The following is a 12,221-nucleotide window of genomic DNA, read 5'->3' as shown; positions in this document are numbered from 1 at the left end:
TTAGTTGATTGGAGTGATATTTATTCCAACCAGCCAACTAATTGGTAGTTAGATGAAAGTTGGTCTAGAGTATGGCCAGTGCATATACTACATACAATACATTCCAACTCTTCAAGTATACCTGGCATGCTCCTAGAATGTTGTTAGTCATTATGGACTCTCAAGAAAGCTGCAATTCTCCTGGATGACAGGAGAAGTGATAAAGGATGAGAGCACAAATATCACATCATCATGGCTCTTCCACTGCAGCATTAATGCATAATGAATCATCAAGAAGCAGTGGAGGCAAGCTATAACAAGTATCTCCATATAACACACTGAACATCAGTAACTGAATTTAGGTACTGTACAACAGCGATTTTCATCCCCCAACTTGCCCAGCCTGACTTTGTAGGCCTGCTCTCTGAATACTCTGGGACCAGGTCTACAAAATTGTCATACTATGCATACACATCCTTGGTCATTGGAGTAGAAGTCTGCTGATAAAGTAGGACTTTAAGTCCTTGAAAGTTGTCACCTGACAATGCAAGTTTGCAACATATTTAGGTTCTTGTACATCATTTAAGCATTGTATTTCATTTTTGGTTAACTTGTCAATTAAATACAACATTTAGCTGTGTATGTTTATTTTATATATCTGCCCATGTGAGATGAAGCCAGAAGTACAAACTGCTCCCTCTAAATATGTGTTTTGTTGGAAAAGCAGCCTTAACCCATATATTATACAATTATTGCCGATCTGCCAATAATCAGGTGATTGGCCTGTTGTATAGCATGTGTGCAGGAATGAACATTTTGGCAAAACGCTGATAAAATGTTCCCAAAACGGTCAGAAACGCTCGGTTTGACTATCCAATCTGTCAGCTCTGTCATAAAATATTGGATAAAAGGTCCCAATAATGGGCCTGATTCACTATCATTTGCTAATGTGAAAACAGGCTGTGGGGAGTGGTTAAGAAAACACAGGCCTTTTTCGGGGAATGTATGTGACGTCATCTGTGAACACTGCATTGAAAAACATGGTCCCCGATGCGACTGCATTCACTTTGATTTCAGTAGGCATGGGTCAGCCACAAGTGGTGGTTGTGCTTGTTTTTCTGTATGCATTGCGATTCTGTTAATGCATACGCAGATTTGCTAAAGCACCGGTGGGCATCATTTATCCTTTCAGGGCAGCTCTTCACATGCGATTTTTAGCTTTAGCAGGTTTGTGAAAATTTCTATTTCAGCCTCAACAGTGATCCATAGTGAATTAGGCCCATTGTGCGGTGTGTGTGTGTGTGTGCATTCACGACAATCTGCCCATATTTTCTATAGATTATCCAACCTCATACTCATTGTGGGATGACATATGCACATTCAGTGTAGTGTGGCAGAAAAACAATAACTCATAAAGGAAATAGCTTAGCTGTGCTACTGATATCAGGCCCTTCCACTGGCAGAAAATTTTTGCTGATTGTCTGTTCAACCCCAAAAAAATAAGAATTTACTCACCGGTAATTCTATTTCTCGTAGTCCGTAGTGGATGCTGGGACTCCATAAGGACCATGGGGAATAGCGGCTCCGCAGGAGACTGGGCACAACTAAAAGAAAGCTTTAGACTACTGGTGTGCACTGGCTCCTCCCACTATGACCCTCCTCCAGACTTCAGTTAGGATACTGTGCCCGGAAGAGCTGACACAATAAGGAAGGATTTTGAATCCCGGGTAAGACTCATACCAGCCACACCAATCACACCGTATAACTCGTGATACAATACCCAGTTAACAGTATGATAACAACTGAGCCTTTCAACAGATGGCTCAACAAATAACCCTTTAGTTAAACAATAACTATATACAAGTATTGCAGACAATCCGCACTTGGGATGGGCGCCCAGCATCCACTACGGACTACGAGAAATAGAATTACCGGTGAGTAAATTCTTATTATCTCTGACGTCCTAAGTGGATGCTGGGACTCCGTAAGGACCATGGGGATTATACCAAAGCTCCCAAACGGGCGGGAGATTGCGGATGACTCTGCAGCACCGAATGGGCAAACTCTAGGTCCTCCTCAGCCAGGGTGTCAAACTTATAGAATTTAGCAAATGTGTTTGACCCCGACCAAGTAGCTGCTCAGCAAAATTGTAGAGCCGAGACCCCTCGGGCAGCCGCCCAAGAAGAGCCCACCTTCCTCGTGGAATGGGCTTTTACTGATTTAGGATGCGGGAGTCCAGCCGCAGAATGTGCAAGCTGAATCGTACTACAGATCCAGCGAGCAATAGTCTGCTTTGAAGCAGGTGCACCCAACTTGTTGGGCGCATACAGGATAAAGAGCGAGTCAGTCTTTCTGACTCCAGCTGTCCTGGAAACATAAATTTTCAGGGCCCTGACTACGTCCAACAACTTGGAAGCCTCCAAGTCTTTAGTAGCCGCAGGCACCACGATAGGTTGGTTCAGATGAAAAGCTGATACCACCTTAGGGAGAAATTGGGGACGAGTCCTCAATTCTGCCCTATCCATATGGAAAATCAGATAAGGGCTTTTACATGACAAAGCCGCCAATTCTGATACACGCCTGGCCGAAGCCAAGGGCAACAACATGACCACTTTCCACGTGAGATATTTAAATTCCACGGTCTTAAGTAGCTCAAACCAATGTGACTTTAGGAAATCCAACACCACGTTGAGATCCCAAGGTGCCACTGGAGGCACAAAAAGGGGGCTGAATATGCAGCACTCCCTTAACAAAAGTTTGAACTTCAGGTAGTGAAGCCAGTTCTCTCTGGAAGAAAATCGATAGAGCTGAAATCTGGACCTTAATGGAACCCAATTTTAGGCCCATAGTCACCCCTGACTGTAGAAAGTGCAGGAAACGGCCCAGCTGAAATTCTTCCGTTGGGGCCTTCCTGGCCTCACACCACGCAACATATTTACGCGATATGCGGTGATAACGGTTTGCGGTTACTTCTTTCCTAGCTTTAATCAGCGTAGGAATGACTTCCTCCGGAATGCCCTTTTCCTTCAGGATCCGGTGTTCAACCGCCATGCCGTCAAACGCAGCCGCAGTAAGTCTTGGAACAGACAGGGCCCCTGCTGCAGCAGGTCCTGTCTGAGCGGCAGAGGCCATGGGTCCTCTGATATCATTTCTTGAAGTTCCGGGTACCAAGCTCTTCTTGGCCAATCCGGAACAATGAGTATAGTTCTTACTCCTCTTCTCCTTATTATCCTCAGTACCTTTGGTATGAGAGGAAGAGGAGGGAACACATAAACCGACCGGTATACCCACGGTGTCACTAGAGCGTCCACAGCTATCGCCTGCGGGTCTCTTGACCTGGTGCAATACTTTTCTAGCTTTTTGTTGAGGCGGGACGCCATCATGTCCACCTGTGGCCTTTCCCAACGGTTTACAATCATTTGGAAGACTTCTGGATGAAGTCCCCACTCTCCCGGGTAGAGGTCGTGCCTGCTGAGAAAGTCTGCTTCCCAGTTGTCCACTCCCGGAATGAACACTGCTGACAGTGCTAACACGTGATTTTCCGCCCATCGGAGAATCCTTGTGGCTTCTGCCATCGCCGTCCTGCTTCTCGTGCCGCCCTGTCGGTTTACATGGGCGACCGCCGTGATGTTGTCTGACTGGATCAGTACCGGCTGGTTTTGAAGCAGGGGTTTTGCCTGACTTAGGGCATTGTAAATGGCCCTTAGTTCCAGAATATTTATGTGCAGGGAAGTCTCCTGACTTGACCATAGTCCTTGGAAGTTTCTTCCCTGTGTGACTGCCCCCCAGCCTCGAAGGCTGGCATCTGTGGTCACCAGGACCCAGTCCTGTATGCCGAATCTGCGGCCCTCTTGAAGATGAGCACTCTGCAGCCACCACAGCAGAGACACCCTTGTCCTTGGAGACAGGGTTATCAGCCGATGCATCTGAAGATGCGATCCGGACCACTTGTCCAACAGGTCCCACTGAAAGGTTCTTGCATGGAACCTGCCGAATGGAATTGCTTCGTAGGAAGCTACCATCTTTCCCAGGATCCGCGTGCAGTGATGCACCGACACCTGTTTTGGTTTTAGGAGGCCTCTGACTAGAGATGACAGCTCCTTGGCCTTCTCCTCCGGGAGAAACACTTTTTTCTGTTCTGTGTCCAGAACCATTCCCAGGAACAGTAGACGTGTCGTAGGGACCAGCTGTGACTTTGGAATATTCAGAATCCAGCCGTGCTGTTGTAGCACCTCCCGAGATAGTGCTACCCCGACCAACAACCGCTCCCTGGACCTCGCCTTTATCAGGAGATCGTCCAAGTACGGGATAATTAAAACTCCCTTCTTTCGAAGGAGTATCATCATTTCGGCCATTACCTTGGTAAAGACCCTCGGAGCCGTGGATAGACCGAACGGCAACGTCTGGAATTGGTAATGACAATCCTGTACCACAAATCTGAGGTACTCCTGGTGAGGATGGTAAATGGGGACATGCAGGTAAGCATACTTTATGTCCAGTGATACCATGTAATCCACTTCGTCCAGGCTTGCAATAACCGCCCTGAGCGATTCCATCTTGAACTTGAATTTTTTTATATATGTGTTCAAGGATTTCAAATTTAAAATGGGTCTCACCGAACCGTCCGGTTTCGGTACCACAAACATTGTGGAATAGTAACCCCATCCTTGTTGAAGTAGGGGCACCTTTACTATCACCTGTTGTGAATACAGCTTGTGAATTGCCTGTAACACTGCCTCCCTGCCTGAGGGAGTGGTTGGTAAGGCAGATTTGAGGAAACGGCGGAGGGGAGACGTCTCGAATTCCAGCTTGTACCCCTGAGATACTGCTTGAAATATCCAGGGATCCACCCGTGAGCGAGCCCACTGATTGCTGAAATGTTTGAGACGGGCCCCCACCGTACCTGGCTCCACCTGTGGAGCCCCAGCGTCATGCTGTGGACTTAGAGGAAGCGGGGGAGGACTTTTGCTCCTGGGAACTGGCTGTATGCTGCAGCTTTTTCCCTCTACCTCTGCCTCTGGGCAGAAAGGACGCGCCCTTAACCCGCTTGCCCCTATTGGGCCGAAAGGACTGTACCTGATAATACGGTGCTTTCTTTGGCTGTGAGGGAACATGGGGTAAAAATGTAGACTTCTTAGCTGTTGCTGTGGAAACGAGGTCCGAGAGACCATCCCCGAATAACTCCTCACCCTTATAAGGCAGAACTTCCATGTGCCTTTTAGAATCTGCATCTCCTGTCCACTGCCGAGTCCATAACCCTCTCCTGGCAGAAATGGACATTGCGCTAATTTTAGATGCCAGCCGGCAAATATCCCTCTGTGCATCCCTCATATATAAAAGTGCGTCTTTAATATGCTCTACGGTTAGCAATATAGTGTCCCTGTCTAGGGTATCAATATTTTCCGACAGGGAATCTGACCACGCAGCTGCAGCACTGCACATCCATGCTGAAGCAATAGCTGGTCTCAGTATAACACCTGTGTGTGTATGTATAGACTTCAGGATAGCCTCCTGCTTTCTAACAGCAGATTCCTTCAGGGCGGCCGTATCCGGAGACAGTAGTGCCTCCTTCTTTGACAAGCGTGTTTGCGCTTTATCCACCCTAGGGGATGTTTCCCAACGTGCCCTATCCTCTGGCGGGAAAGGGTACGCCATTAGTAACCTCTTAGAAATTACCAGTTTCTTATCAGGGGAAGCCCACGCTTCTTCACACACTTCATTTAACTCCTCAGATGGAGGAAAAGCTACTGGTAGTTTTTTCTCTCCAAACATAATACCCTTTCTTGTGGTACCTGGGGTAACATCAGAAATGTGCAACACATTTTTCATAGCCTCAATCATGTAACGTGTGGCCCTACTGGAAGTTACATTAGTCTCATCGTCGTCGACACTGGAGTCAGTATCCGTGTCAACATCTGTGTCTGCCATCTGAGGTAGCGGGCGTTTTAGAGCCCCTGATGGCTTTTGAGACGCCTGGGCAGGCACAGGCTGAGAAGCCGGCTGTCCCACATTTGGTATGTCGTCAAACCTTTTATGCAAGGAGTCGACACTGTCGCGTAATTCCTTCCACAGCACCATCCACTCAGGTGTCGACCCCGCAGGGGGTGACATCACATTTATCGGCATCTGCTCCGCCTCCACATAAGCCTCCTCATCAAACATGTCGACACAGCCGTACCGACACACCGCATACACACAGGGAATGCTCTGACAGAGGACAGGACCCCACAAATCCCTTTGGGGAGACAGAGAGAGAGTATGCCAGCACACACCAGAGCGCTATATAACACAGGGATCCCACTATAAATGAGTGTTTTCCCTTATAGCTGCTTATTTTATATATACTGCGCCTAAATTTAGTGCCCCCCCTCTCTTTTTTACCCTTATGTAGCTTGACAACTGCAGGGGAGAGCCAGGGAGCGTCCTTCCAGCGGAGCTGTGAGGGAAAAATGGCACCAGTGTGCTGAGGGAGATGGCCCCGCCCCTTTTCCGGCGGACTTCTCCCGCTTTTTCTGGAATTCTAGCAGGGGTATTTTTACACCTTTATAGCCTTCCTGACTATATATGGTGTAGATTTGCCAGCCAAGGTGTCTTATATTGCCCTCAGGGCGCCCCCCCCAGCGCCCTGCACCCATCAGTGACCGGAGTGTGAGGTGTGCATGAGGAGCAATGGCGCACAGCTGCAGTGCTGTGCGCTACCTTGTTGAAGACAGAAGTCTTCTGCCGCCGATTTTCAGGAACACTTCTTGCTTCTGGCTCTGTAAGGGGGCCGGCGGCGCGGCTCCGGGACCGAACAGCGAGGTCGGGTCCTGTGGTCGATCCCTCTGGAGCTAATGGTGTCCAGTAGCCTAAGAAGCCCAAGCTACCACCAGTTAGGTAGGTTCGCTTCTTCTCCCCTTAGTCCCTCGTTGCAGTGAGTCTGTTGCCAGCAGATCTCACTGTAAAATAAAAAACCTAAAATATACTTTCTTTCTAGGAGCTCAGGAGAGCCCCTAGTGTGCATCCAGCTCAGCCGGGCACAAGATTCTAACTGAAGTCTGAAGGAGGGTCATAGTGGGAGGAGCCAGTGCACACCAGTAGTCTAAAGCTTTCTTTTAGTTGTGCCCAGTCTCCTGCGGAGCCGCTATTCCCCATGGTCCTTATGGAGTCCCAGCATCCACTTAGGACGTCAGAGAAAAGTATAGTGTGTAGCTTTCTTTACCACCATTAATCTGAATTTTGTGGTTTATTGCCAATTAACTTCAACTGCATAAGGGGCCATTTTCGGCTTCATAGCAAACGTATGGTTACATGCATTGTAGAAAATGCTGCCTGTGTATAGTGCTATGTCACTTGAATTAAATGATTGCCTATGATTAAAAATATGTTTCAGCCACATATTGGAAAGGGATGCGTCAGATGAAACTGAAATAAGAAAATTTTAATCTGTTACAAAGCAAATGACTAATAAAAAGAAAAAGGAAAATGCCAAATATGACAGAGATGTTATATTTAAAGCATGTGGGGACAACTTTGGGCTCTGCTGCTACTGTACAACATACTACTCCCAGTATGTATATTGCTAACAGAACATGCTTGGTATTGTAGTTCCTGAATAGCTAGAGAGATATAGGGGGTAATTCAGACTTGATCGTTGGGCGATCAGATCTGAACTGCGCATGCGTATGCAACACAATGCGCCAGCGCTTCGGACAACTGCACTGGACACCGGTGCCTAGCAATGGGATGGTGCGAAAAAAGCGATCGCAAGGTGATTGACAGGAAGAGGCCGTTTGTGGGTGTCAACTGACCATTTTGCAGGAGGGTCCAGGAAAACGCAGGCGGCTCAGGCGTTTGGAGCGAGGGTGTGTGACGTCAGCTCCGGCCCCGATCACCAGGAATCCATCGCAGCGGCTAAGTCAGTCCTGGGCTGAGCAGAGACTGCACAAACTGATGTCTGTGCCGCTCTGCTACAAATGCGATCGCACCGCTACACAGACCTTTTCCCCTCCCCCTGTAGGTGGCGATTATCTGATCAGCCTAGTGATCAGGTCTGAATTACCCCCATAGGTTGGATATGTCTGAGCTAAAGTGTATAGGGAAAATAACAAATTTTAACTACTTCCATGCTGGATTGATATGGCAGGTACCCTGCAGTACATTGTAGAGAAACTGGAGAAAAGGTGTTACACATCACTGCAGAAGATTAAAAATAACCTTCTGGTTGTGACATATGACTTACCTCACCACCTGTGATCTTGAGTCAAGGCTGAGCAATACTTTACAGGGCTGTGTCAAAGTAATTGCACGTTGTGCATGAGGACCATTGCAAAAATGCTAATTAGCGCACACTGTGACATGCAATTACACAGACAGAGCCCACGCTCTGTCATACACACAAGCCCCCTATAGAGATGGAAGGTAATAAGGCACTCAATAGGAGAAACATACGCTGTTCACTCCATGCCTCTTATCCAGCCTGTGCCGTGTATGTTAATTAATTTCCAAAGTGGCAGTACTGACCATTTGTCAGAGAGGAACATTCTTTTGATGACATTCCTTCCCTATACCTCTGCCATAGTGCTATTGTATTACTTGTCTTGTCTACGGTTCTGTTTGGAACTACAAGTCCCAGCATGTTGTGCAAGAATCTAGGACGTCTGAGATTTGTAGTTCCCAGAGAAGCCACAAATTGGCTATGTTTGTTCATGATTTTAGTGACATGGTTATTTTGTATATGTAGGACTATAAATATCCCTGTAAAAATATTTATCAAAAATGTTTTTTTTTCGGGAATTCTGGTATAAGCACAGTACAACCGCCCCATATAAATCATCACCTTCTACATCTATTAGTACCCAGCGTGTCTGCATAAAGTGTGATCAGTTTCCCTCCATAGCTATAAATGACCTCTCTGTCTGAAGTCACACTTGGCAAGAACCCAGCATTGAAGGTGGTAGTGCGGGGGTCCTGATAAGGGCTTATTCTTTTCAACAGTGGCAAACAGAAAAAGTGTGACATGGCCAAACAGAGCCTCTTATTGTATATCAGCAGACATGTAAAATAAGTGCAGTTTTTTAATGGGTGTACACTTCTATCTTCCACTTCCCAGTTGAATACATTAAGCGGTATTTCATTCTTTTCAACCCTTTCCACACCCGTTCTGTTTCTACTGATGGCCATGGTATTATAATCTCAGCTCGTTACCCCCAGGGTAGCAAGGGCGCCCAATCCTTTACGCAGCTAAACCGGATTACTACAGATGTAGCCACCTTTATCTTGAGTGGCTGAGGCATTTGTCCCGATCGAGCATACGCAGCGTAGGGAGGCGCGCCTAGTCACAGAGAGGCGTACCTAATCGCACGGAGGCAGACAGAGCATTTGGCGTTACCTTTACGTGTAATACCTGCGATCAGCCACCAGATGTCGCTTTTTACAATCACCACTGAGCATGCGTGTGGTCTCCCGTAAAATACAATACTGAAATATATAATAAGGACTACTTTACTAAGGCGTCTCATTACGCTGCATACAGTAAATACTCATTACGCTGCATTACAAAATACAGTATATACGATACAGACACAGATAGTACAGCATACAGTATATGATCCATCTACAGTACTTTATGAATATGTGAGCGTCCAAGTCCCGCAGACAAAACAACAGAAAACCAGTAGTGTACACTGTCGCAAATGGACGTGTTAGAAGTTCACTATTGCCTCTTGAGATTAGGAATTTTGTACAGTATGTTAGCGTCCTAATCCCGTAGTCATTACAGCATAATCAAAACCAATGGATTTATTAATCTGTCTGCGGCGAAGTGGTGAAGTGTTCCGCTTCCTATACTCAGAGTCCTGAGTTCGATTCCTAAAGTACAAATGCATGTTAGTTTTTTCCAGACACTTTATTATTTTTTTTATTCACATAAACCAGGGCAAAGCTGCATGAGCGGTTCTACTGTTAAGGTTCTATGCACCGCACAGTACACATACAATACTACTGTATGTGTGCGATATGCGCGATATTGGGGATCACTTTAGAAAGGAGATTGGGCGTGATATATCATTTGAATACCGCCCATCGAGTCTACTGTGCAGCCTGAGGGCCACACTGTCAAGTGCAGAGGCAGAACTACCATTGGTATAGCAGGTGGCCTATTGCAACTAAGGGGCCCATTGCTGTCCAGACCAGCAATGAGTTAACCCTGTAGCAATGGAAGGAGATAGGTAAAGCAGAAGAGTTCCTTGCTAAATGCAGAGTACAGCAGTTACATCAGAGCACCTAGTGTTGCTGGGAAGTGCAACCATTCTAAATGGGTAAGATGGGATTTGCTGACGTTTACACTCTTGTCAGTGTGCCTCTACAGATTTATACACCCATCCGCTAGCCTAGGAATGTATCTATTTTGCAGAGATGTCTCCCGAGAGTGTAGTACAGGCATGGGCATCATTAACATGTGAAACAGTGCAATGATAAAGTGTTTAGCTCTGCACATCCAGTGCACGTCATAAGATCCACTTTGCAGTATACTGATAAAAGCTAATTGCTGATCGTTGCTATGGTTTTAGAGCAGGTAAGCCCACGTCAGCAATATTAGTAAATAACTCTCAGTGACTTTTACAGACTGAATGTTAAATATGAACTACATTTTTCCTGTTTTTGACCATTTGATTTTACTTTAGATTTGTACTAATAATCCTTTATGTAGAACATCTTTATGTTTCTGTAGTCTTCCTGTTGCATGTGTGATTGACTTCATCACATATTTCTGCAGTGTCTGTAATGCTGGCCCTCCTGTAGTCTTCTGCTGTCCATCTCCCTCTAGCCACTGTGAAAGACATTCCCTCCCACTGCCCACTGCAATGTAATCATTCTCTTTATTCTCCAGACTGCTCTATTTTCAGATTCCATTGCTTGTTCACCAACTTTTCTTTTCTCATTCTGTCCTTTTCATTGCTGACTGTCTAATATGGGTGACTTTTGTATCACCACTTTGCCCAGGGCACTGGTCATGCTCCTGTGCCCACTCTGTAGCATGTCACCAGTCCGCAGGGCCTGTCACTTCCCATCTGAACATTTGCTTGTCCTGAGTGCTCTGTGACCCCCTGAGAGGCTGAAATCCAATGTCACATTGTCTCACAATACCAATCTGAAGAGGGGGAATTATCTAGTGAGATCCTCATTCAACTCTAGTTTCTCTCTTCATCGAAATAGCGTTCTTCTCTTCTCTGCTTTTTCTGTCAGTCCACATACTTTTCTGTTTGTTTAGTGTGCTCTAATCTCATAAAAATCTTCCTCTTCTTCTTCAGCTGCAGCGCTTTCGACGTTCTATCTCTCTAAAGACCATTCTTCGGAGTAAAAGTGTTGAGAATTTCTTCCAGAAGCCGAACAATGAAGCGAAGATTCCTTCTGATGTCCTCCTCAGCCCACCTGTGCCACCTCCACCTCCTTCTCCCCCACCTGTCCCAACTGAGCAGCCTCTACAAGCTGACCAGTCCCCTCACCCAAATCACAAGCCCCTGTCTTTACTACAACCAGTTCGTACTCACATCTTCCATGACCATGTCTTCAAGAAGCAGTGCCCCTGCCATCTATGCCATCATATTATTGTTGGTGAGTGACAACTACCAAAGTTGTAAAGGATACATTTAAGGTCTAGTATACCATAATCTCTGTCATACATTGTTTTCTGCCCTACAGCGCAGTGGTGAATGTGAGAAAATGATGAAAACATAATTTTCTTGCATTCACTTCACTGCATATTTTATAGTTATCCACGTGACGACAAGGCATAACATTCAATACATCGCTAGCTGGCAGAAATATATTGGCTGCATGAGACACAAAATACTTATTGATACTGTACCAGGAAATTCTAGGTTACATATTTGTGAAAGCTGTTAGTAGCCTTTTTTTATATGGGGCAACTCAATTGTAATATGTATTGTTCTTTTAAATGAACAAAAACAAAAAAGAATGTAAACAAATTAGACCAGTGCAGACGGGTGGTCTTCACTTTGCCGGCAACCGGGCTCCCGACGACCAGCATACCGGCGCCGGAATCCCGACCGCCGGCATACCGACAGTTCTTCTTCCTCTTGGGTGTCCACGACCCCCCTGGGGGGAGAATAGATAGCGTGGCGCTCGCCCAGCTGTCGGTATGCCGGCGGTCGGGATTCCGGTGCCGGTATACTGGTCGCCGGGAGCCCGACCGCCGGCATACCATACTATACCCGTGCAGACACATGTGCAATCTGTGA

General features: G+C 46.4%; 1 protein-coding gene across 1 annotated transcript in view; it reads left to right on the top strand.

Moving 5' to 3' along the window:
• The window catches only part of STAC2 (SH3 and cysteine rich domain 2), a 70,638-nt gene that overhangs the window by 39,152 nt on the left and 19,265 nt on the right, over positions 1 to 12,221 (top strand). Inside the window, exon 2 of the mRNA XM_063959721.1 lies at positions 11,271 to 11,574. Coding sequence (XP_063815791.1) covers positions 11,271 to 11,574 — 304 coding nt within the window. The remainder of the gene's footprint in view (positions 1 to 11,270; positions 11,575 to 12,221) is intronic.

This window comes from Pseudophryne corroboree, chromosome 3 (genome assembly GCF_028390025.1).
Source record: "Pseudophryne corroboree isolate aPseCor3 chromosome 3, aPseCor3.hap2, whole genome shotgun sequence".
In the NCBI taxonomy this organism is placed as follows: domain Eukaryota; kingdom Metazoa; phylum Chordata; class Amphibia; order Anura; family Myobatrachidae; genus Pseudophryne; species Pseudophryne corroboree.
The sequence above is the reverse complement of the archived record's forward strand: the minus strand, read 5'-3'. Positions and strand labels throughout refer to the sequence as shown.